General features: G+C 33.6%; 1 protein-coding gene across 3 annotated transcripts; it reads left to right on the forward strand.

The window, feature by feature from the left end:
• Positions 1-5211: 5211 nt before the first annotated feature.
• LOC143230481 (uncharacterized) lies at positions 5212-27083 on the forward strand. 3 transcript variants are annotated; one of them, XM_076464123.1, is made up of 7 exons: positions 5212-5699; positions 12401-12545; positions 15320-15444; positions 21725-21838; positions 22596-23016; positions 23308-23822; positions 26836-27083. In XM_076464123.1, exons 1-7 carry the CDS (start codon positions 5658-5660, stop codon positions 26893-26895), a joined length of 1422 nt encoding a protein of 473 aa, XP_076320238.1. In that variant the 5' UTR covers positions 5212-5657; the 3' UTR covers positions 26896-27083. The 3 variants fall into 3 exon arrangements, with proteins under 3 accessions (XP_076320238.1, XP_076320241.1, XP_076320240.1); XM_076464126.1 differs by lacking the exon at positions 12401-12545; XM_076464125.1 differs by lacking the exons at positions 5212-5699; positions 12401-12545 and adding an exon at positions 14684-14829.
• The last annotated feature ends 334 nt before the right edge of the window (positions 27084-27417 follow it).

A 27417-nucleotide genomic window follows, 5' to 3' on the forward strand; every position in this document is an offset into this window, starting at 1 on the left:
ATTAGTTGAGCGTGACCGAAGAAAAGGACCTTGTATTAGTAACCAGGTCACTCAACCTATCGAAGCTGTGCTCTGTTGCAAATAGGAAGTTAATAGAATATTAAGTTATATTTACAGAGAAGTTGATTACGAGTCAGAAGAGGCTATTTTCTTTTTATGAAATAGTTCGAAAGATAACACTCGTGATTCATTAACAAGTGATGAATCCATTAATAGATTAAGTTTCATTTTTATTTTTAGTGTCTTGAACAGTTTGTCTGCTGTAAAATTGAGAGGAATAAATTACTAACATACTTTATAGGCCTTACATAAGTATAAATTACTAACATACTTTATAGGCCTTACATAAGTATAAATTTACTGTGGGTATTAAAATAAAACTCCAAATGTTACGTATATAATACACATTACACCACTATATGAAGGTTAGTTTTGTTTCTTCGGTTTCATTTTGTTTATTTTTGTGGATGGAATTTCCCGAAACCAGTATAACCGAATGAAGTGATAAGTAAAATGATACGTTGGTTTTGATATTTATTTTTGGTAATAAGTTATTTACGTTTCCGGTAAATATTAGAATATATGTGCAATGTGTTTACGAGTAAAATGCAATGCCCTTATTTCTTAAAAGTTTTGTAGCAAAACATATTTCGAAATAAAGCTCTAAAACTAAATTGTTTCAAGTCGTATTATATAGATTGGATAATAATTACTACTTACCTGAGCGTTATCTATGGCTCATCATATGGGACATTGTGGTCTGCATGAGACACGCGTTTTAAAAAGTCAAATGTTAGTATAAATATAATAAAATCCTTTAGAAATATATACAGTAACATTAACATAATTTAAAGAGATGAAAGTACCCACTCAATCATTTGGCTGTTTGTTTGTTTTTGAATTTCGCGCAAAGCTACACGAGGGCTATCTGCGCTAGCCGTCCCTAATTTAGCAGTGTAAGACTAGAGGGAAGGCAGCTAGTCATCACCATCCACCGCTAACATGGTTATCTATAATGTCTCATTATTTGAAATCAACACCTGGAAATTTCTTGAAATATCATTTTTGTAGTCGTAAAAGTAATAAAAGTCCTTACTTTATACCAAATGCTTTCAGCAACAAGAAAGTCACGTTCACATTCGCACCTGTCTGTCAATGTGTTTAATATAGGGTCACGTGAATGGTAGTTATACACAGTTCACTCATCTTGTCGTTATTAAAGTATGGTAAGCAAAGTGAATCGGCTGTAACAGGTGAGTTTCCACGGATGTAAAAGTCAGTGGTAAAACCCGTTTACATGTCTCAGGTAACAAAATGAAAAAGGTTTTTTGTTTGTTTTTGAATTTCGCGCTAGCATTCCCTAACTTAAGAGTGTAAGATTAGAGGGAAGGTATCTGGTCATCACCACCCACCGCCAACCCTTGGGCTACTCTTTTATCAACAAACAGTGGGGATGACCGTCACATTATAACGCCCCCACGGCTAAAAGAGCGAGTATGTTCGGTGCGATGGAGATTCGAATCCACGACCCTCAGATTACAAGCCACGTGTATACAAGTTGCTTCTTCCACAACATATTCATGACATGGAGATCAGCTGTTGAGAACTCTATGAATAGTACTTATTTGAGAAAACAAAAGGCAGTACCTAGTGACACTCAATGAAGTATATGTGTACCTTGATAACAAGTCTATTATTATGTTATTTTTTTCCACTTAATAAGTAAAGAAACTCATAAAGCAATACAAGGGAATGTCGCTAAATCGTCTTGAAGAAATTCACGATCGTCGTTGGGTACTGCATCAAGGCAAGCTAAGGATTAGAAGAGTGGATACACAAGGCAAGCTAAGGATTAGAAGAGTGGATACACAAGGCAAGCTAAGGATTAGAAGAGTGGATACACAAGGCAAGCTAAGGATTAGAAGAGTGGATACAAAGGATGAGATGAGCTCTACTTATTATCAGTCCAGTGTTCCAGTTCATTCGTACCACAGAAATATCGGTTTTATACGGTAACGAAAGGAACAGGTTAGAGATTCCCCAAAAGTAGGCTTTCAACCATCAAATACTTTGAGCAGCTGGAGAATGAAACGGGCATTTTTGTCACTCAAACGAAGACGTCTCAGCTTAATCACCTAGGGATTTTGAGTGATCAGACCATTGAAATTGACGCAAGTAAACTATCGTCCTCATGTACTGCATGGAGTGTGGAAAGCTGGCAGGAAGGAATGATGTTATTTGGACATGAACATTCTATGGAGAAAGCATTTGCATTGTAACCTACATTAAAAGACTAATTTCAAGATGTACTTGTAAAAAGAATTTTAGTCAACCAAAGATAATTTACTTTTATACTGAAAAACGGTGGATAAGTTACTTTTTTATTGAATTACGTCGAGAAAGCATTTTTTATTTCAAGCTCTCAGCAATACTAAGATCTAAAAATAACTTTTTGCTGTGCGTTACTAATACAGTTTTTATAGTAATTCGTTATTATTCTTGCAGTGTGATTAAGAGCTTCATTATCCAGACTTTGAAAGTTTGTTTGTTTATTTGTAAATTTCGCGCAAAACTACACGAGGGCTACCTACATTAGCCGTCCCTAATTTAGCAATGTAAGACTAGAAGAAAAGCAGCTAGTCATCACCACCTATTGCCAAGTCTTGAGCTACTCTTTTACTAATAAATACTTGGATTTACTGACACTGAAAGGGTGAAGATGTTTGGTGTGACGGCGATTCGAACCCGCAACCTCCAGATTACGAGTTGAGCGGCCTAACCACCTCTCGTTACACATACTGAAGGAGGTAAGATAATGTTTATCTCATAATCAGCAAAACAACATGAACATTAAGTATACGTTAATATCATGGGTTTTTTACAATAAATCATTATAAATTCGTGTTAACTAGGTTATGCAGTTTGTGCAGTTAGTTGGTTGATAATTTAAAAATTGAAAAATTCCTCTGAAAATGAAAATAAATTTATTCTGATAAAGCACTAAACTAAACCTAAACTAACGTGGCAGGGGTTCAGTTTAGAGAGAGAGAAATCAGAAGAGTTCTCTCTCCAACTGGAGTGTTCAGGAACTTTGTAGTTCCTCTTCGTCCCCTTACGTGAGAAATGTTTTAAAATATCCGTGGAGTTTTAACTTTGTTTTTCACATTTCAAAAAATGGAGTTGTGTATTTGTGAGTGAGAGGAAGGACGGAAGAACTGGACGCTTGGCTCGAGGATGGAAAAAAATGTAGAACGCTTCACGATTTTGCGTGTCATCCTTGCGCATATAAAGCACAACCTTTACCGCTTGCTTTATAGTGTAGTCAATGTCCCTTAAATATCTTCATTATAACGGATAAAAATATTATGTCCAATATAATTCTAATCAAACGGAAAAATGTGAAGAAAAATTTTCAACCCAACCACAGTTCCCCAATTGAACCTTCTCTTAAGCGAAAATAAAGAAAAATAGTGCTAATAAAAAATGACGAATATTTGGTGCGTTTTGACTTATGCTTTGGAAATGAAATGTTATGTTGAAACCCTTTAAAATCCAAAACTTTTCCTACTTGTAAAAAAGTAGTTAGTTCGTAGAACGATTATTATTATCCATTCTTCTAATTCTTAAAAATTCCTAAGGGGCTACATAAGGAATGCATTGTTAAAAAAATGATAGGTCTAACACAAATGTTTATGACAAATTGAATTAATTATAATCAGGTATCAAGAATGGGTTTACACTGTATTAATTGTTGTTGTCGCGAATGGCTTATATAAATAACGCATCCACCTTTTCCATGTTTGTTATATCGTATCCAACTGTCCTGATGATCATTGGAGAAAGCGATAGGCAGCGTTGGCAATAAATGTGACAAACATAGAATGCTATTATTACACACTCTTCTAATTATTGAAAATGTGCAAGAGACTAAATGAAGAGCTTAGTGGTAAACATATGTATAATAGGCCTAATACTGATGTCTTTTGACAAATGTAGTTGAGTACTTGTAATATATTGACTTGAAAATTTTTTAAAGAATATATAATTACCACGTAAAATCATAAAAAATAATGTTTTCGTAAGAGGTTTTAAACCTTGTTTATAATTTGCTTTTTTGACATCTTTCATACATGAATTCTAACTGCTTTTATAAGTAACAGTTTGAATGCATCTCGGTCTAAATGTTAAAAATAGTGAAATTCACAACATATATATTGTTAGTAGTAACTTAACTTCTATCTTTTCAAAAATTAGACAATAATTTAGTAAAATAATCTAAACTCCATCACGCAGTTCTTGAGTAAAATACTCTAAACCACAAACTTAAAATAATTTAGCAAACTAAACTACAGTTTTGCAATAATTTAGTAAAATACAGTAAACCACAAACTTGAAACAATTTAGTAAAATACTCTAAACTACAAGATTACAACATTTTTGGTGACGTTACTTCCTAGGTAATAAAAAATAGACAAGCTTCTTTGAATTTCCTGGCGAGTCTTCAAAAAGAATAATGTAAAAAAAAAAAGAGGAGAAAAAGGAATAGTTGGCAATACGGAATAGAAGACATTTATTGAAATGTGTGCATCTATATAACAAACTCAGTGATTCAAAAAGAATCCGTAAACGAGGTACTTTCATTATTTAAAGTTAAAATTAAGTAGTGAAGTGGTGTGAAATATACAAAAACCTACACTTCACCGAAAAAAACTATGATATTAGGATGATTCAGAATTTTATCATCAAAACCACTGAAAGAAATCAAACATATCTAACGTCAGAAATACTGCGTGATGTTATTCTAGTGAAAGATCTCCCTCCATTCGACTGATATACCGAAATTAGATTCTACTAGAAATCTTAGATTCAAACCTGTGTAAGCACAATAAATTATGCGTGAGTTCAGGAGTAGAAAATTTACCAGCGTATTAAATAAGACAACAACAATAATTAGAAAAGTAACTTACACGAAACATCTTCACCAAAACTATGAACAGGAAATTTTAAAATGATTGATATTTTGTTTTTTTCCTGTAAGTTAATGAATCGCTTGTTTGATCTGTCTTCGAAAGGAGAGAAAAAGCTGGGTTGTCTTCCCGCTAGTTGACAGTAACGCAAAGATCGCTACCCTGAATGCCAAGTCTGACAACTAGAAAGCCACAAGGGAGAAGATGGAAGCAGCTTCGCTGGAGGTCTGGAGAACTTGTCGATATTTTTAGATCGTCTTATCCTTTGCCCCGCCTTTTGAACATTTAAGTCTCGTCTGCTTATTTCACTGGTTTAGCTCGAGCCGACAGTGACAATTTACTTGTAGCTCAACTATCTGTGTTTATCAATACAATCTGTCATAAATTCAAGATTCGTTATCTGGAAATTTATTAGTTATATCACACGAGGACAGATCTTCAATTTTAATCCAACTTGGCCAGTTGAGAAAACCGTTCCAGGCAGACCGTCTGACTTTTTTAACAACTGTATATGTGCTAGAGTAAACTGGCTAACTGATTTGTGTGAGAGATGTTCAGAAATTATGTGGGATTGTATTCATTTGAAGGTCACTAATAAGTTCTACAAACGAAGTGAAAATAGCAAGCTAAACGTGAGGTGTAAACTGAACATTCGTTAAAGAGAGACAGTAAAACTGAAACTCAGTCTATATGGGGAACCCTTCCCCTGAAAGGATCATTAGCCAAAAGAAGGTAAGATCTTATCAGAATCATCAGATAAGATTATTTCAACGTGCTTATCTTGGATCTTATTCCACAATAATTTTGAACTAATTTTTAAGCTTAATGGCGCTCACTTTAATTGCCAACATAATTTTTGATGTTCGTTATGATCAGTGATGCGATATTTATTCAACCAGGATATTCCTACAACACGTGACGCTGAACACGATCAGATTGATGGTTATGGAAAGAAACAACTTTTTTATTTATGATTAATCCCAAATGTTAATATCACGTTAGAACCAGTGATCATTCACACGGTACTGATTTTAACAATATGAATTTAATTAGACTAAGAGAATACGATAAGAAATGTTACCAGGTAAATTTTGTTGATGAATTATTTTAGAAAAGTCGAGGAGCTCAGTTAAAATGCAATGAATTTTGATCTTTAAATCCATAACAATCTCAAAAAATAGATTCATTTCGATATTTAATAATGCTATTAACTTGTTCATTGAAATGAATGATAGTTTGTCATAATAAAATCTCCTTTTTACTAAGTGTAAAAAAGAAATACGTTGCAAAGATAAACAGCATCAGGTAAAAAACTGTAAATGTATTTTGATACGATGACAACGTTTCCGTCCTGATGAAGGGTTCTGTTGCGAAACGGTGTTATAATTTTGAAATACATTTACAGTATTCTCCGTCTGTAGTTGTTTTTGACAAGAAACGTTTGTTACAATTATATTCCTATATTCATCTCAGTTACTTCTTGTTTGTCACACGTTAACCTTAACTAGCTGACCTACTCTTGTATGAAAACGATATTTGTCGTTATATATTAAAATTGTTTTACAAAATAACTGTCGTTATATATTACAACGATGTTGCATATAAATTATGATGCTAATTAAGACGATAAAACGTATTTTAATGTATTAAATGAAATATGACTAGCTATTTTAAGGTATGTACTACAGTTTATATTCCAGGCCCCCTCTCGATTGGCCCAGCGGTAAGATTAATGGCGTGTAACACTAAAAATTGTGTTTCGACACCTGTTGTTTTGCGTAAAGATAAATAAACAAAGAAGTCAACTTACGTTAAACATTAAATTGTAAATTGAACTATACAGTCAGTGTCACAAAGTCTTAAAAAACATATGTTGCATACTAAATAAAATGTGACAATCCGTATTAAATCTTACAACGTGTGGTACAAAATAAGTAAAGTATGATCAAATTTGTTACATATTAAGACTAGTATTAAACTTAACTTGGAGATCAGGTTAAAAACAAAACACCAAAAAACTTCTTCCCATGTTCATAAACATGTGAATAAAAACAAACACGGTTTTCTGAACAGAATGTCATCTTACTAAAACCTGAACCTGACATTAACGGAAAAAAAAAATCAAAGAAGCTTTATTAATAAAATAAAACAGTCCCACAGTTAACTAATGGTCAGATCTTTATATCTTTATATCTTTGATCGTTATTTCCACACAAATATTATTAATCTTATGTACATATTTTACATATTTATTCACTTGTGTGTTTTCTGTTTAGCTTTAAATAAACAACCTGTGAATTAACGCGAATTGATACATGCATGCGTAAGTTACTATTATCAATTCTAGAATTAAAAATACATTCTTAGATTGTTAAATACTAATTCGTTCTTTACCGCTAGAGACCACTCCAGTGGTAGAAGCCTGTTCTAAATGCAGATCTTACTTACTGCGAAAGTTATAACTTGTATGTGTGTTTTCATATAACAAATCCACGTAGGCTACCTGCTGAGCCCACCGAGGGGAATCGAACCGCTGATTTTAGCGTTGTACATCCGTAGACGTACCGCTGTACTAGCGGGGGCTATATATAACTAGTAATAAAATATGAAACACAGTATTCTCTCACTCGAATTTTAATTTTCAATTTACATCTTCCTGAAAAGGACTGCTTTCCATATATATTAAATACATGTGAGTATGTATTTATAAATTAGATGAAAGTGTTCTGTTACAAGAGTAAATAACACCAAAATTAATTGCAACAAATATTTTTATTTCTCGCTTTTGAAGTTTATATATCATATTGTGTTGTTGTCTACAAAGTAGATAATTTTTCTCGTGATTCACGGCATGCTCACGTTTTGCACAGAAGTACGAAATGCAACGTTAAATGTCCATTATGTGACATCATGTAAAGTGGTGCGAGTGGTTAAAACAAGTTACTTTTAAAAATGGTCTTCAGCCCCTTTCGGGGAAAGAAAACAATGAAACTTCTGAAATAAGTGGACCAAAACTCAGCATCATAAAAACATCCAAGCTTTCTGTTTCCGGAATAAAAATACAGGTATTTGTTTTCGTGGTTAATGTATAATTGTAGAGTTTGTAAACTCATATAACGTTGTAGCTATTTCACGTTTCAAGTGTATTAGTGAACCAAACTGAGGAAAGCGTCTTTATGATTGGTTACAAGTTTTGTATGAATGAAGCCTTGCGAATGTCCTATTTACAGGGCCCGTCATGACCATGAGGTTAGGGCGCTCGACTCGTAATCTGAGGGTCGTGAGTTCGAATCTCCGTCACACCAAACATGCTCGCCCTTTCAGCCGTGGTGGCGTTATAATGTTACGATCAATCCCACTATTCACTGATAAAAAAGTAGCCCAAAAGTTGGCGGTGGGTGGTGACGACTAACTGTCTTTCCTCTAGTATTACACTGCAAAATTAGGGACTGCTAGCTCAGATAGCACTCGTGTAGCTTTGCGTGAAATTAATAAAAAAAACAAACAAACCTATTTACAGTAGAATCCTACAATAACAATAAAATTGTAGGTGTGGTGAAAATACTATCACCATAGCTCTGTATTTTATATGAATGGATTTTAATGATTTAAAAAATATGAGAAAATTATAAAATATCATATTAAATAATTATTTGTTGTAAATTAATTAATTTGTTTGTAATTAAGCTCAAATCTAAACAATGGGCTATCTGTACTCTGCCCACTACGGATATCGAAACCCTACTACTTACGTTGTAAGTCAACAGACATACCACTGTGCTCTTGGGGGTTGTAAATTTATGTCAAAAATCAAAACTTTTTTATCAATATACAGTGACATTTATATTCTCTTTATCAAGTTATGACCCTGGACTTTTGATTATAACTGAATTAATAAAAAATTATTTTCTTAACAAGATTAAAACTCATCATCTTCAGGAATTATCTACTGAATACAACAACAGAAGATGTTTCTGTTGAACCCCAACAATCCAGTGCAGTAACATATATGGAATTTCGTAATCAAAACACAGGGGAAATTCTCCACAGTAATGAGTTCAAAGATGTCCACTAAAAACAAAGAATGCACTTTAACTGGTCATCAAAATGCAAGTTAGCTTTGGTTGTACCACTGTGTAGAATAAGGAAATCTTAAGCATCCAATGTAATTGCCTAGAGGAACAAAATGCACGTGGCCTTTACTCTACTTACTGGATGATGATTAGCATACAGTTATTGGAATCGCTAAGTGCTTGATGGTAAAGGAACAGTCCAAACTTAACTTGACCTTCATTTTTCTGAACACGGTAAACATGTGCACGAACAAGCAATAGTTTTACCCTACAAAACGTACTACGGTATATTTCATGTTATTGTTAGATGAATTTGTGAACGTGACTGATGTGTGATAATCTGACTGTATAGTAGTACTGTTAGTTTTAGGTCTAGCTGATAAAAATGACTGATTAAATTTTTTTTTTTTTTTTCGTTGACTTATGTACCAGTCAACTCTTCTGATTAAGTATCGCAATATGGACAAAGAAGAAGAAACGCGCAACAACTGTATTTTATTGATTATCGCGATATCAAAATACGTAGAAATGTACGAATGTTTTACAGTTGAAGTAGACAAGTTTCATCAGTGATCTAAATAACAAGTATCTGAAGACTGTTATGTTTGTAAAACAGTAAAAAAACAGATTCATGTCGTATATATATACAAAAGAAATCTTGAAACGTTTGTCCAAATGATTGTAGTATTTTACACATTAAAACTCAAACGTAGGGGCCTATCACCTTTAAAATAAACCATAAACTAAACATTAGTGAACACAAACTTTATGTATGAGTACATAAAATACGTTTGTAATCAATGTTAACACATTTCATCAACTTTCCAGCATTCCTTGAATGTGTTTACAGACTTCTAATACTAAAATTCGGGATTACATTCCCACAGTGAACGCAGAATATAGTATAATGTGGATTTTTATATAAACAAGCAAACGAATTTCTGAAATGTGCTCTGAACTTTGACCTATGTGTCATGCCACAAGAACACGCGACTGACCTTTACGTTTGAATATGTGATTTGTAAGTGGTTTAATGGTTGTACATCAAAAATGTTCTTCTGTTAGTTCACAAAACTTTCTAAGTGTTAAGCGTATGTCATACAATATTTACTTTTTAGCACAAAAATCTTGTATTGATCAAAAGTCTGAGTGACCTAGTAAAGATCTCGTGCTTTGTATTCAGATCTCAAAGTGACTCGAAAGGTTCTACAGAACAACAAGGCGTTTTGTAAAAATATAGAATTTCTGACACATATCTAATGATAAATATCTTACAAAACAGTGGGTGTTACTACTTATTTTCCATGAACGTATATAATCGCAAAGTACGTTTTTGAAAAGTTTTCGTACCTGATTAGAATTGTTCTACACCAAGGTATCTGCTTATAAATCTCATTGACCAAACACAATATCAGTGTTACATATTTCATTATATTTAGTTGGAGCAAAATATTCATATACAGTTTAATAACTTGTGGGTAAAAACCACAGGATTTAACAATGAAAAATTTATTTTCAGGGTCAAATAGGTCATGATAAATTGAAACAGTTCAAACAATTGCGTTGTTTATAAAAGTAGATTTTCGTTTGGACATATCATATCTTCTTTAGCTAATATCTTAAGTTTCAATATTTACGAACAAATATATATTGAAAATAATTATTCTTATTCATTTCAGGATTGCATAGATTGTAAACTAAACTAGTATATGAATAATCATGAAATAAGTCAGACTTTTAGAGAAAAAATCATTTTTAAAAATTATTGAAATAATTTAAAGTATTCCTTACGTAATACCCCTCTAATACCAATAAGAGAACCACTATTGAAAATAAATACTTTTTTTAAACTGCGTTTTTTACGCTCTTTGGGTATTAACGAACGGTTCAGCTTTTTTTTTAATTATCTTCTATCATTGTCTTCAAATGTTTAAGTTATTTCCTTTGTTGCAATACAAAGTTGTTCTGTATTTCTAGTATCTTTTAATACAGGCCCGACATGACCAGATGGTTAAGGCATTCGACTCATAATTTGAGAGTCGAGCAGTCGAATCCCAAACACACTGCCCTTTCAGCCGTAAGGGTGTTATAATGTGACGGTCAAACCTTCTATTCGTTGGTAAAAGAATAGCCCAAGAACTTGCGGTGGGTGGTGACGACTACCTGCCTTCCCTCTAGTCTTACACTACTAAATGAAGGGTAGCTAGTATAGATAGCTTTTTTTAATACTGTTCCTTAATCACCATCCCTGTTATATTGTTTTTACCCTAGTGTTTCTACCGTAGTTTTATGCATTTGTTTTTTGTATTGTTTCATTTTAAAACGTTCCAGTAGTTGTCATTAACTGACAAGTTTGTTGTTCAACTTGAAAAAGGTCGTTTCCTCGAAACATCGCCAAGTTAATAAATTATTACAATAGTTTTTTTAAAAGCTATTTTTCTCTAAAAATCTAATTCCTTGTACTTTACCATATTCGCGTTTTACTTCTTATCTTTATATGTATAATTATATGTGTTAACCACATGTGTTACGCTATGAAAATAGTCAAACTGCAATAAATGATATATAGAATATTAAGTTTACGTATTTAAAGTATTTGTTTATTATTGTTTTACAGGATATTGAAGCGAAATTATAAAGTATAAAATCGTTCATAATGCATAAAACATTTGCGTATCTGAGAGTCAACGTCTAAACAAAGTTTATTATTACATTATCGCGAATCATAACACGTCAATATCGGTAAAGCTAGCTTCTAGGGTATGTTCTGCAAATATATGAACCTAGCTACCAACCTTGGAACAACACGCCACTATCGGCACTTTGTGTAACTATGTTTCATATTTCTAGAAATATGACGTTACAAATTATATGACCTCTTGCCAATAAAAGGATACACTTACTAGGTGACAGTAATTGAGCTTCAGTAACTTGCCACCTCTACCATTGAGTGATATATCGGTCCCCTAACTAACTGATGTTAGATATTACTTCTAGTATTACAACATATATAACATGCTACCTTAAATATCACAATGTTACCAACTGTGACACATTCTATGTCAAATATTATGGCTTAGCTTGTATTTTAAAGAAAATAGTACAACGTATGTAATATAGTGATAAATATATTACACATGCTTTACATAGTGGATATAACAGACAGAGCAAAAGTACTTTATATCAAGCTGAATAGTGTGACCAGATTTGCATACTCTGTATAATACTACAACTTATTTTATATACTAATTTCAATGACTTAACCTGTGTTATACGTTTATACATTGCATATTTCCTGAATTTCCTCTTGACAAAAAATCGTATAATCATGATAAAGCACATTTGTTTTCATTACATCAGTATCAGCAACCCAAGTGCCCTTATTTGAAAAATCCAAGTGAACAAAAGTTAGGAGAAGAAATAGCAAAGGCCAGAGACGAACTGTCTTCAAACAGCATGGATGGTTTAAACCTTGAGTATGGATGTGTTCAGAAAACGACACAGAGTAAGTAACGTTTCACGTCTTTCAGTAAATGATAACACAAACTTTTAATTGAAATACATCCTCTTACCAGTGTTTGAATCATTAGTTACGTGCAACAGGCCACAGAACATGAGTCATCCCTTACATACAAAGTTTATTTGTGGCCACTCAGCCACTCAAATGATCTGCAGTAGGTCACAGGATGTGAGTTATTCCTTACTTTCAGAATCTGCAACAGACCACAGTACATGGATCATCCCTTACTTCTAGAGTCCTTAGCAAGCCACAAAATGTGTCATCCTTTAGGTTCAGAGCCTGCAAAAAGTCAAAGAGCATGGGTCATTCCTTACTTCCAGAATATGCAACAGGCCACAGAATGTGATTCATCTCTTAGCAATCCCCAAAATGTGTCATCTCTTAGGATCAGGACCTGTAGCAAGTCAAAAAATGTTGGTTATCTCTTCCTTACTGAGTTTACAACAGACCATAGAACGTGGGTCATCCCTTACTTCCAGAGTCTTTAGCAAGCCATAAAATGTGTCATTCTTTAGGTTCAGAGCCTGCAAAAAGTCAAAGAACATGGGTCATCCCTTACTTCCAGAATATTCAACAAGCCACAGAATGTGGTTCATCTCTTAGCAAGCCCCAAAATGAGTCATCTCTTAGGATCAGGACCTGTAGCAAGTCAAAAAATGTTGGTTATCTCTTCCTTACTGAGTTTACAACAGACCACAGAACGTGGGTCATCCCTTACTTCTAGAGTCTTTAGCAAGCCACAAAATGTGTCATCCTTTAAGTTCAGAGCCTGCAAAAAGTCCAGGAACATGGGTCATTCCTTACTTCCAGAATATGCAACAGGCCACAGAATTTGGTTCATCTCTTAGCAAGCCACAAAATGTGTCATCTCCTAGGATTAGGACCTGTAGCAAGTCAAAAAAATGTTTGTTATCTGTTACTTCCTGAGTTTGCAACAGGCCACAGAACGTGGTTCATCTCTTACATACATAGTCTGTTGCTGGTAGCTTACACAGTCTGCAACAAACATGAATTTGAGTAATTCCTTAAATTCAAAGTTGCATCAGTTTACTTTGTCAAATTAACCATAGTTCAATAACTTCGCAAGTTTTCGAGTTCATCTAAACTAATCTTTTTTCGTGTGTTCTTTAAAATTATTTAAGATTTTAGTGTTGTTTGGATCGGCAACCTTAGACCTTACTGGTAATCATAGTATTACGATTTACGATTTTAACCTATAAATTTTTAAAGAACTTATCCTCATTATAATGAAATTTCATATTTTAAACAGTTTAAAACATACGAAAAATAAATGATTTAAAATTCAGTATTACTGGGAAACTAGTATTGTTCATTGTATATGTGAGGTTGGGTATCAGTAACAGCCTAAAACGATTAAACTCAAACCTAGAAATAGATTTCAGCAAATTTAATTACTAGTGTAACATATCACTTACGACAAACTTGCAGATTCATAATGCTAAGCATGGTCGCCACTAACCACTAACATGGGAGTACATTTTATGTTAGTAGAAATATTTTTTATGTTAATGGGAATATATTTTTCCTGCTAACTACTTCTGTCATAGCTGGATGTTTAATAACAAATCCGATAAGGTATAACTATTCACATGAGTTGAAAATACATGTTTAGAATTCAAATAAATACCATTCCTGCAGACTTTGATAAGCAACTTAACAGCAAGCTATGTCGTAATATTTCATTACATTTTCTGTGCATTACACATTATCCATTTGAACCAACTCCTTGCTTCACTTAAAATTACGTCAATACAAAAATGAATTTATAGCGGTGTCAACTACATCAAATTAATCACTCTAGTCAGTTATGAAGAGCTGCAACAAGTGTTTGTTAGAGGGTTGATATGGTCACACCATAAAAAGAGTAACGTGAATTCTGCCTGAGCGACACGGAAAGTATCAGTCACACACCCAGTGGCCAGATAATGCTATGTAATAGGACAAATAGAGAGTAAACGTTCCAAGTTTCGAAGATATCGAGGTCAAAAGTTGTCACTATCTAACGTCTCACGAGGTACGATATTTTTTACAAGTTACCCTCATAGAAAACCAGTCTATATCTCGCCATTCTTTCTTTTCTATATAAGCTGTGTTAAAACACTCTTTGGAGCGCATTACCTTCAACATGGCGTTCACAACATGCCTTCTTCCTCGTGTTTGTAATACACAATATGTTTCAGACTAGCAAGATACGTTGTGAAATCGTTTTTACATTTAACATATTTTGCAACGAGTGTATAATAAATGTGTAATTATTTTCTCTTTCATTTTGTCCTAAAAGCATATCCTATTAAGCCTGTTCTAAGACACTTTGATTTGGTTCACAGCTTTTCGTAGAGAGGGTTCTCCTTAAGCTATTATCCATACTATTATATCATTTTTCTCTACTTTCCAGACAGTGGGTTCTCTCAAACCATTTGACGTTTAAAAATTACCTATGTAGTTACGAATGCGTCAGATGACAATGTTCGCTATATAATCGGTGCAGAATGATATTGATAATTTTGTAATTTATCGATAAGTTATCTAGATTAGGCAGAATGGTTCACACAGTTTCTAAAGACTTCAAAACTTGTTTGTAATTACCAACAAACTGTCCAGACAGTGAGATAAATATTCATTTGAAGAAAAGCTGAGGAACATTTTCTTAACGATAGAAGTTTATTTGATCTTTATTTTATCAACAAAAATGTAGACTGAAAATTATTTGTCTCGATTTCTCCTTATTTAATCCTTAGTGCGAAGAAATGAGTCTGGATCAGAGATCAACCAAAACAGAGCAGATCAGAAACTGACAGAAATGGATCAACTTCTCAAGCAGAAAGTAGATATTTCTGAAAGACGAAACCGAAAGACGTCTCAGGTATACGTAAAAATATTCTTGTTGGATTCTACTCTACACTTTCTATTCATAATCCATGTATAAGTTATTATACTTATGAATATCTGGTTTACACAGAATGCTGACTCACATAATAGCTTAAGATATTCAATTTACGGACACTGAACTATATATTATCTGTATTTTCCATCGTTGATTTAAATAACACCTCTTTCTCAACATTTCTTTAGGTAAGACTATAAGAAGCGGCATAGTGGTATGACTGCTAGAAACCGTAGATAACAAAACAAACATGTAAGAAAACATGCTCACGAGAAACTGATTTATATATAAGATTTCTCTAAAATATTAATATAATAAATATATCAGTTTTCAAACACTGAATTAGTAAAGTTTGCTCGTAAACCCTAACGACGAGACCTTGCAAAATGTGTGGTCGAGAAGCCATTATGTTTCTCTTACTAGGAATATCAGTTAAAGATTACTTCCAGTCTTTTTTTTTTTTTTTTTGAAGGAATGTTACACCAACAAAGAAGCTCCCGCAGGTAATTCTTAATGTTGAAAACATAAATCTTCCTAAGTAACGAGAAATGGAATTATTAATAAACTTAGAACTTCCAAGTAACCAAATATTAATTCAAAGCACCAACAGAAGTCTCAAAGACAGAAAAAAACATGTATTAACATTAACAACATTCAACATGCCCTTTAACATAAAGATATAAGTCTTAAAACATAGAACAATTTGCCAATTTACTATTACTTTGGCCCGGCATGGCCAGGTGGTTAGGCACTCGACTCGTTATCCGAGGGTAACGGGGTCTAATCCCGGTCACACCAAACATGCTCGCCCTTTCAGCTGTGAGGTCGTTATAACGTGATAGTGAATCCCACTATTCGTTGATAAAAGAGTAATCCGAGAGTTGGCGGTAGGTGGTGATGATTAACTGCCTTTCTTCTAGTCTTTCACTGCTAAATTAGTGGCAGCTAGCGTGAAATAAAAAAAACATAAAAACTATGACATTAACTAAATATAGTTCCATACTTAAGTAAACAAAGATAAAAATAATAGAATGAAAGGAATAACAACGTGGGTTATTAGCTGCAACAATCCAAGCTGAATCATGCACAGATTAAGGTAAAATGATATTTACATCACGGATATAAATATAACAATAGTTTGAGTACGAGAGTCACAAATGAATAGTGAAGCGTGTAATATAATATTTTCAATAGTAACAAAGCAAACTAACAGCGAATTGTTTATAATATTGTGAATTCTTAGAACATTTTAATACTTCCAGCAAAAACAATATTAAAAATACAAAATAATTTTAAAGTGCTACATGAAAAGGTGAAAACTGTAACATAATATTTACAATACTAATAACATAAGTATGCACAGACTCTCCCTGGTTACCTGCTGAGTCAGCAGCAGAACACAGATAGCCCATTATATAGTCACACGCGTAGAATCAAATAAACGCAAGGAACACAGAACGAAACGAGTTTAAAATTTCCAATGCTAAAATTATGAAGAAACGTATGAGTATATATCATGTTATTCTACATACCCTATGTATGTAAAAAGGTAAATAATAACATGTAAGGGAATACTTCCAATAGAAACAAGATTAAGAACCTCATAAATGTGTCAGATAGTATTTATAAAAAAATAACAAGGTGAGACAAAAAGACAACTACTTGAACACGTTTTAAAGGTGTCCTCGTTGTTCATCTTAATGTTGGTATGAAAACAGAAGTTGAGCTTTTGTGTCTTGATATCACAAAGGCACTGGTGCTTCGTTGTAAGAACAAAACGTGTCTAATAAAATTACAGTCTATATAGAGCCTTGGAAGGATAACCTCCTCTCTCCATTTCCCATAAACTAAACTTCCAACTTCAGAAAGTAAGGTTTATCTGAAAAAAAAAAATGCTTTGTCGTTACTCATCCTAAACTGCTGCCACCTGGTGGCTTGATGACATGCTTGAAATTCAAAAACGGAATAATAATCTCTGTGATATCATCATAAGAAACCATGTCTGCCGTTGTGCCAATAAACATGTTCTCTCAGATTCTGACACGGTTAAGGATTCAGAAAAACTGAATATAGATTGATGATAAGAAGGAATGAGCCAGTATTTTCATTGTCCCATATATTGTAGTAAGAACTAACGTGGTGCCATCAAAGAGCTAAGTATGTAAGTATACATGGTGCAGTTAGTGTAATTCTTAGCTTCTATATGATCCAGAGCAAGTGATACTCAGCAGTGAAAACAGAATCTGGAGAGGATTCCATGAATGACTACAGAGATGCGTCATAATTAGTTGTGCCCGCAGAGTCACTTAATTTCAGACTACCACAAAAGAATGGCTCAAAAAGTGTTAATTAAAAAAGTTGGTATTGGCTTATGAAATGTTCACTGAAGAAACGTTTGTACTCCCAGTAAGGAGGACCTGACTTCCTTGGGTGACTATATAAAGTATGGCTGTAGGAGATGGTAACAAGAGACAACGCCTTTGCTTTTCAGATCAAGAAAAAATATCTTTTATTTGCAATAATAAATACCCTGTGAAACAGAAAGACACATAACCAAGAACGATGCTCAGGCAGTGATTAGAGCCCAATTTCATGCTGTAAAGACAGGAGCAAATGTCTGAGTTGAAGCCTGAAATTCATAGGACTCTGTGTACAAATTTAACTAAAGAATATAGAAAACCTAATGCAGAACCAACGTCTCTAGCTAGTGCTTGAGCATACAACACATACCCACTCTCCAAGAGGTGGAAAGAAAAATTTACCTCAAGCTGCTTAACACAAATAATAAAAGTCACATTGTTTTTAAGAACTTTTCCTTACAAACCATGGTAATTTACGCACCTTCAGATGGATCTTGAAATCAGCATGCAGTTCTCGTTGGCAGTAGAAATGTACAATTGACTTTAAATGACGAGTATTTCAAGCAATTTCATTGGTTTACTCATACAATTTATTGAAAGAATTTTCAAGTTGATGCTTAAAGTACCTCATACTCGATTTCTGAAAATAAACCTGAAGGTCATCAATATATGAACTTTTTGAAACTATAGAAGGAAGTTGTTCAGTTAATATTAAAACTTGTGAATCTCAAGACGTGGATCTGAGGCATGGAACAGGATATTACTGAACTCTGTACGATTCCAGAGTTCTCAAACATTATGGATAGAAATGGACATATGGCCAGGCAATACATACAATGGGGGTCCTATAATGTGCCTAAGTCCTAGATGGTGTTGTTAGCCATCTCACGACCACACCAAGATAGGAACAATATGCTCTCTTCAATAGGAAAGGTTACCTTGATCGATGTTTTACGTCGAATCAAAGTCCACAAATGTTTACTGTATGCAGAGAGATAAGAAAAAAGTTGCTAGAGCTGAGGAACCAAGCAAGTCAATATTTTAGCCATCTTCTCTATAACTTGACATAATAAACTAGTGAAAGTCATATATCTATAACTGAAAGGGCTTTTGGAATGCTTTACGTATTTATGAAAATGGATAATAATAGCCAGAAAACTCTTGCCATATCTCGTTAAAATTAATCAGAATAGTTTCGTGAGAGGCTGAAAAGAAAGTATGCAACATTTTGTTACGAATATTATGTGGTATAAATTAAGTATTTCCATATTAGTGCACCACAATTTTAATTTTCACGAGAGTAAATGACCAATTATAGTCATATAGCCAGGTAAGCCAAAAAGATGTTGGAGCTTTTTCAGTCTGGATGTCAGGGGTCATGAAGGCAGAGAAACATGTGGAAGTGTTGAAGTGGTAGTAGTAGCATTTCCAAGGGTGTTAGCATTAACTTGTAAGTCAAAAAATGTTCAGCAATGAGTTCAAGATTAAAACCAGATGAGGTGCACACATCCAATTCTTAATGTAACTGAAAACTGCTGGTGAAAACAATGGCATGGCACAGGACCAGCCTTTTGAAAGGCTAAGCATTTGGTAAGAGTGGAACGTCTGTGGATGATATATCAGCTAGTTTATGAACCTTTGTGGATTAGTGTATGGTAGAAGATGTGTAGAATGTTTAGATATAATAAGAAAAGATGCTGGGGCAACATTTTCTCTCAGTGCTTCTACACAGGTGGTAAATTCGTTAAAGTAGGATTAAATTCTAGAATGGTGGTGAAACAGGGTCAGTTTGACTTTTTTTAACTTCTATTATATCACACAAATCAATTGGCATTAAATATGGCCAACGCTTCTCAGAATGATAGGAAAATGATCATTGCTTTGTGGTTCAAGAGAAAGAAGGAAGAATTGTGAGTGTAAAAGATGGCAATAAACTTCTAGCTCAGAATATGAGAAAAAAGATATGTTCTTTAGTGCTTAAGAGAGAAAGAGTGTTGTCTGAGAGAATATATTTCACAAATGGAATAAAATTATTTAGTTCTAACTTTCCCCACCTGCGGTGGAGTCTTACAAGGAAATGCAATTAACTGTCATTAACTATAGTGCAGCAATGCAGACTTAGTTTGATAGACATTATACCCATACAAAACATAATGACCACAATATCCATAGAGAACATCCGATATTGGCACTAGGGTGATCTTAGCCACAATTCATCAGGTAAATGGTTTTGAGGTATCCATCCCAATGATTCAAGGCCAAAGTAGTGTGTTGCAGTAACAAGCACTTCTCAACTACCGAGTTTTCTCCTCCTCGTCATGAGTTGCCATGGGCAGCAAACAAGTAGGTGAATATTCTTTTCTTAAATAATGTATACTCTATAGAAAGAGTCTTTCTAAAGGAATCCACATGGAGGAGAAAACTTTATTTAGCTTAAAATTCCCAAGATATGAGCCAATGTAGCCAGAATTTAACTCCTTATACACTATAGGTGCATACAATAGCCATATCTCTGTCATCTCATTCAAACATTCACTTTATTACTGTTTTACCGTAATATCTCTTACAATGTACAGCTGATTTACTCAGTTTCTGAGGAACATTGCATCAACTATTGTAGAACGCAGAAATACTACTTGTAAGTCGTCTAGGTGTGAGTTCCATTGACTCTCCGAAGTAAGTAGGTGTATTAAACAAATTAAATGCCATGTTGTGAAATCCATACAGTGTCCAAAGCAATATTACATCTACCTTGATCAACCAGTTCAACCTACCATAGGCTGGAAACCAGAAGGGTACCTTCAGATGCATCCAATATTCATCTGTTTGTAGCAAAAGAAAAGCATTGACGCGTATTTCTGTATTCATTTGTCTAAAGAATAAAAAATAACATACAAGTTCCTTGAAATACAGACTGTAAAAAATCAAACAACTGTTTGAGGTTTGCATTATTCGATTTCTTAATATTCACCAATCTTATTTCAGGCAACAATGCTGGTACTTCGAAGAAGCCTACACAGTGGTTGTTCTATTGAACATGTACCATTGGAATCTGTTTGATGACTGTCTGACCAAATCAGTCAGACAACCTTCAAACAGCTAAACATCGTTACTAACTTGCTGAATTACTGTCTCTATGATACGGTAGAACAATTCTCAACTAGTGATATTAAATGTCTGGTATGCCATGCATTGACTTTTAAATGGGGTACAGCAATATCAGTGTCAGCTACAATAATATCATGTTACATATCATGCTAATAAAGAGTTTGGCTGTAAGTTAAATATAGAATTTTTTATAATTTCAGATATGTAATGCCACGTTGTGGCTGTTTGAGCCAGTACTGTCTATTTTCGAGACAGTGTGTTTGTGTGTGTTTTATTATAGCAAAGCCACATCAGGCTATCTGCTGTGTTTACCGAGGGAAATCGAACCCCTGATTTTAACGTTGTAAATCTGAAAACTTTCGAGACAGAAAAAGTAAGTTTTGTATCTCAGTATTACCACCATGACAGACACTGAAAATACACTAGACTTCACCCATAATACACTGTAACACACTTCTTAAATGTTTGGAGGCGTTATTATGTTCCAATCTGATCAAGTATCTATGCATCTAAATGTTCTTCAGCCAATTCTGGTTTTCATTCCATTTAAAAGGAGTTGAACAGCACTGCAATGTTGCCTCACATGTTTGGTTTTTTTTTAAGATTCTAATTTTAAGAAAAGTTCGTATAATTTAGTAAAATCAATTTTAGAGGAGGCGATCTGATGTACTTTATTTTTAAACACATGTATCACTTCTGCTATTCAATATGCAGTATTACATTTTTTATACAATAACCGTGTCATATTTTTGACAAGATATCATTCCAACTGCCTTTTTCTATATTAACAGGAACTGAAGATGAAGCCAACAGGGCTATTTAGAGAAACACCAACCAGTGACCAAGACGTTGTGATGCGTCGAGTTACTAACTTAAGACAACGAAGAATTTCTACCCAGATTAAGGTAGGGATATATTTTGTCTTTAGTGTTGATTTTAATTTGAGATATATTACAAGTTTCTACGCTGAATATGAATTAGAAAAAATTAACTGTTACTTAGTTAGAAATATTGAATTCTTGTCATAATGTGACATGAACTTGAATAAATAGATAAATGATGACTTCCAACAGAAGATTATTTAAATAAAACAAATACTAACTTTAGAAACGTAGAAAAACGCATCCATGACAGTTTTGATGCACTATTAGTTGTGCGTCCTCGCTGCAAGCAATGACTTGGACCATAAATCCAATAACGCCTGACGAGGTTGGCCATGTTTTGCAAGACTGAGTTTTCTCATGTTAAGTTTCATAATTACCTTGGAATTACTGAGTATTTTTAAAAAATTTTATTTTGCTATTCGCAATGAAAATAACGAAATGCTCTCTACATTTTCTAAATTTCACGATTTTAACTCTCAACATAGATTGTGAAGAAGTGGTTGTAATGTCCAGTACCCTGCTGGATATAATGATAATAAGTTGTCAGATGTTCACATTAGACTGACAAAAGTTAATGTATAAAACAAACAAAACGTCTGCATCATTTTGACAATTTGTTAAATTTTGCAGACTGTAATTGTGATGTTGTACGACTTACGATAGGAAGAACCACGTCACAGTAAACCAAAGTTTCCTCAGCCCATAAAAAAATCAAAACTCTCACATAATTTTAACCTTTGTTAAAAAGCAAACAAATCGTTAACATTATTTGTTCCAGATGGATTCCCTTCGGAAACAACTGTACTTAAATTCCAAAAAATCGAATCGACCGGCTACAATACATGAAGTGCCTCACCTGGAAACTCAACTACGAGAACTCAAGATGGCCTTGCAAGAGATAGACAACAGTTTAAACTCGGTTGGAAAAAAAGCCGAGGAAACATTGCAGAAGTTCAGCATGAGTCACGAGGACCTCAATCATCCAAAAGTAACAGAGCGACCTCTATCAGATTCAACAACGTTTAAAGTTATTGATGAACATGACAAAAAAGCTTGGCAATTACAACAGGAAGTACCAAAGTCTGAAGAGGATTGTCGAAAAGCATGCGCGAAATCAAAACCAGCGAAATTTATGGATTCTCCACAATCGAAAAAAAAATTTGGAAAAAGTGATCAGTTCTCTCAATCTCAGTTTACAGGTGAGTAAACGTTTAATGTTTTAATGTTGCTTGTACTCTAACGACATGGTGATATCTTATTGAAAAATGTTCTTCTCATTAACAATATTACCCTAAAAAATAATTATATACTGTCTTTTTACATGATAATAATTTGTAATATTGTTACTGATTTATTCATTTTAGAACAGTTTAAACTAACTTTAACCTGTGATAATATTTTATTTCTCAGTAATGTAAAAGTAGTCCTAGGATATTAATTCCAATAATTCTCACAATCTATTTCAATATAACAATTTCTTTATTTGATAGTTCCGTTACTAAATAGATCTCAAACATCAGAAATACCTATAGACTATGAAGCAACTTTTCAGCCAGGAAAAGCTCCAAGAGACCGTACGTTAGATTCATTAATTTCTTCCGTGAAAAAAAAGAGAGGTCCATTAAGGCTTCTTGGAAGCTTCGTGGACTCTCAAATTCGAGGTCGACTCGGGTCTCAGCGAAGACACAAGTCTGTGGAACGTCTACCGACAGAATCGTATAGATTTAAACATATGTTCACTCCTCGTTCTTCAACCACAGAAGACATAGATTTAATAGGTGATAAATATTTGAATTCTACGATCCTCCAAGAACATGTTCTGAGAAAACAACGATTAGTAAAGGCAGTTAGTGCTGACAGTAGGAGTTCTGAAGGCAGCTGTGGATCTTCCCACGTCCGGCCTTTAAAAACTGACGATAAGAGAAACAGAAAAGAAGAAAACAGAAGAAAAAGTAAAGGAACGCCAAGAACAGAAATAGACCCCAAAGCTCTTGCGGAAATTGAGGTACATTAAGCAAGTAAAAATTATAAGAGATTGTTTGACTTAAAACCTTTTTAGTTTTGTTTTGTAATCATACAACAAGTGTTCGTTTCACAAGTTGTAATTCTAAGGTTGAGTACATTATATTAAAACGATTTTAGAGCCTCATCACGTCGTTACAGCCCATGTCTCCACGTATCGATGACATTGCATTTGACAACAACCATGTAACATAGTTTCATTACAAAGGACTACATGGTAAGATTTTCATGTCCAGTGCACAGCGTTTTTTCATGCAAACTTTTCATTATCTAGCTAGTGTGCGAAGATGACAGGTTCCCAACAAACGTTTCAACAAACCTGTCACACAGAAATCCATTGGTACTACATCCAGCGACTTCATCTGTAGGCTTAAGAAATTGAAATAGCATAAATTTTCGTTTAATTCTTCTGATGCTTGAGATATGTAATGATCGAATGGATATTTGGTGTAAGCTTCATGCGTACATCTGACTTGTGCCCCATTTCCAGATTGAGGTATTTTTTTAAAATTTATATTGTCTACTGTTGCCTGGGAGAAGTAGGCCTCTTTTTTCACTGACATTTGTGGTCGGGGGTTCTCACCTTTTACAGTATGTCACTCCTTGCTTTCTAAGACAGGAATATGGTTTCTGGCATGTCTCGTTGTGAGTTTTTCTTAATTTAAAACAAAAAAGAATTCAAATACCATTAAATACAAGGAATATTCTTCTGTTGAAAATTCTAAATTACTAATTTTAGCACATTTTTATAACCTGAGTATATGTATATTTTGCGCGGAAAGGGCTGTTACACATCCTTCCTGAAAGGATCGACGTTCCATAAATTCATCCTACCTACGTAATGCCAAAGAAATATTAACATGTAGTTCTGTTACATTTTGTTCCACCACATCTTCTTATAGGCTGTATTAGTCACGTGAATTGTTTATTTGCATATTCACAGTCGTTTTAATATAAAGTACTCAAAGTAGTGTAACTGCTTGTGGTTGCTAATGTATATTCTAGTAAAATACTAATCTAATTAGCTGCGTCTGTCATATTTCATTCAGTTAATTCGTCTAACTGAAATAATTTAAATGATTGACACTTACAAATATTGTTTAAAAGTTTCTGGTATAATACTTTTTAATTTTCTAACAAGAGAGAATAAAATGGTAAATATAAATCATTGTTGTCCAAACATAAGCTTGTTTGTTTGTTTTGGAATTTCGCACAAAGCTATTCGAGGGCTGTCTGTGCTAGCCGTCCCTAATTTAGCAGTTTAAGTCTAGAGGGAAGGCAGCTAGTCATCACCACCCACCGCCAACTCTTGGGCTACTCTTTTACCAACGAATAGTGGGATTGACCGTCACTTTTTAACGCCCCCACGACATAAGCATAGACTGTTTAACTGTTGGCCTCAAAGCTATACATAGGTTGGTACAAGAAATTAAATTTGTATTTGATTTAGAACAAACCCATGCTGAAGTATCTGCTGTTTCCATTGTGAGAATCAAACCTAGGATTTTAGTGTTGTAAGTCCATAAACTTACTGCTGCCCTTTCAAGAGGGCAAAAATTAATAATGTGTATTTAAAATATCATATTATTAACTGATATTAGATGCACAATTATATATAAAAGAATGTAGATTTATGGATGACAGGATGTCACGAAAACAAATTCATTTTTCTTTTCTTATTAATATCACTATTGTTAAAATCCGTTCACCTTGTCCAGTGATAAAAACATATAAAATAAGAATAATAGAATGCCTGTAGAAGCTTGTAAAGCATGATATAATAATGCTACTAATTCGTGCCTCCCAGCTTTTCTAGAGTATAATTCAGAATTCAATTAATCAACACACTTCTAAAGTGTAATTTATTGTAAAAGTTACTATTCTACGTCACTCCAAAACTATTCTGTTTCTTGATTTTTAAATTAAGCACAAAGCTACACCATGGAATTATCGATGCTTTGTCCACCACGGATATGGAAACCCGGTTTTTTGTAGTGTGAATTCGCAGACATACCACTGTACCACTAGGAGGCTTCCAAAACCAGTGTGGATGTTTCAGCTTCGAAATTAATGAATTTGTACTATTATTAACTGACACTGAATCTGTAAGTTTATTATGTTCAATTAACAGATGGAGTGAGGCTCACAAGTTGTTCATAGAATCAAATAATGTATTAGTTTAAAGTCATGATATCTTATCCACGCGGTGAAACTGGATTGAGTCCGTGATAAAGCTGTGAATTTCGAAACTGACGGGTTACTTCTAATCCGTGCAATAACATCTTATTTTCTGTATTCCAAAAACATTTTCCTTATTCTGTGTGCATGAAATATAGTGTGGTATTACATAGACTCAAACCTGAGTCGTCAACTTTGAAACCCACGGTTCTACTACGGTGATATACCTCCATTCAGTCTAACACTCACACAGAAAAAGTAATATTGAGCAAAATTCAAAATTAAAAAGTACACATGAATACCTTATTTAAATTTTATCAAATAAATGTTTATCAACAAAGTAATACCCGACAAAAATATAGTTTGTTAGGCCAATACTTAAACAAAATATATGTTTAAATTGGACTAACAATGAATAAACTTTGATCTGTTGTATGGGTATTTAATAATAAAAGATGAAATATTGTTTGACAACGTCGTTATTCAAAGACTTAACAATGTTGGGGTGCTAAATAAATTAACGTTGAAAGCCATTACTTACTTATTATCTACGTTACAGAGTTCTGAATTTCTCAGTTTCTAAAATTGAGATTCAAAGTCACCAGCTGACCAGTATCAGTCGAAAATTGAATACATCCGTCTCTATGGGCTATAAAACTAAATTGTTGATAGTTGTCGAATTTATTACTTGAAAAGATTGGAATATAATTCGAGCTAACTTTCCGTTGTTTTTTCTCGACAATCTGTAAAAAGTAATCCTAAAATTGAAATATTATGGTAGAGAAAATTTGCACTAATTTGCACTGTTTTCTTTGCAGGCATTTGAGAAGATGGCCCACAGCTATTTGCAGAATCACAGGCACGAATTTCCTGTTTGATGAGATTATAACATACCACAATGATATTTTGTTGAAGTTCTTTTTCGATTTGTATCAATATCGATGCTTACTTATCTTGCATTGTATTTTCTATTAATTAGGTTTATTTTATATCACATAATACCTCGTTTCTTGTTGTTGTTATTTTTAAAAGAAGAATTAAAAACAAACAGTATAACCTTCCCGCACAACTTTTACTGAATATTTCTTATCGATAAATAAGGAAAATAGTTCACGATATTTTACTATACATTTAGAAAAATCTGTTTGCTATTTCTGTTGCTTATTGGTTGACAAGTTTCTCATTTTTCCACACACAAAGTTCAAAATTTAAGATCACGAAAAATGGAATTATCTGTAGTATTGTATGTTACCAATTTCTACATTTAGCAAAATACACCAGCAATGCGAGTTATGTAACGTTTAACAACGTGTACTAATAATATGAGTTATGAAAGAAAATAATATTGTACTGACATATTTTTATTCCTTATCTTTAAACAAAACAAAGTATAAATGTAT

Source organism: Tachypleus tridentatus, chromosome 10 (assembly GCF_004210375.1).
Source record: "Tachypleus tridentatus isolate NWPU-2018 chromosome 10, ASM421037v1, whole genome shotgun sequence".
Classification (NCBI taxonomy): Eukaryota; Metazoa; Arthropoda; class Merostomata; order Xiphosura; family Limulidae; genus Tachypleus; species Tachypleus tridentatus.

Bases quoted from the DNA above. Each gene is read 5' to 3' on its own strand.
- LOC143230481 (XM_076464123.1), top strand. From the start codon at position 5,658: ATGGGGAACCCTTCCCCTGAAAGGATCATTAGCCAAAAGAAG. The intron at 5,700-12,400 runs GTAAGATCTTAT...TCATTACATCAG, and splicing joins GGATCATTAGCCAAAAGAAG to TATCAGCAACCCAAGTGCCC. The intron at 21,839-22,595 runs GTAGGGATATAT...TATTTGTTCCAG, and splicing joins GAATTTCTACCCAGATTAAG to ATGGATTCCCTTCGGAAACA.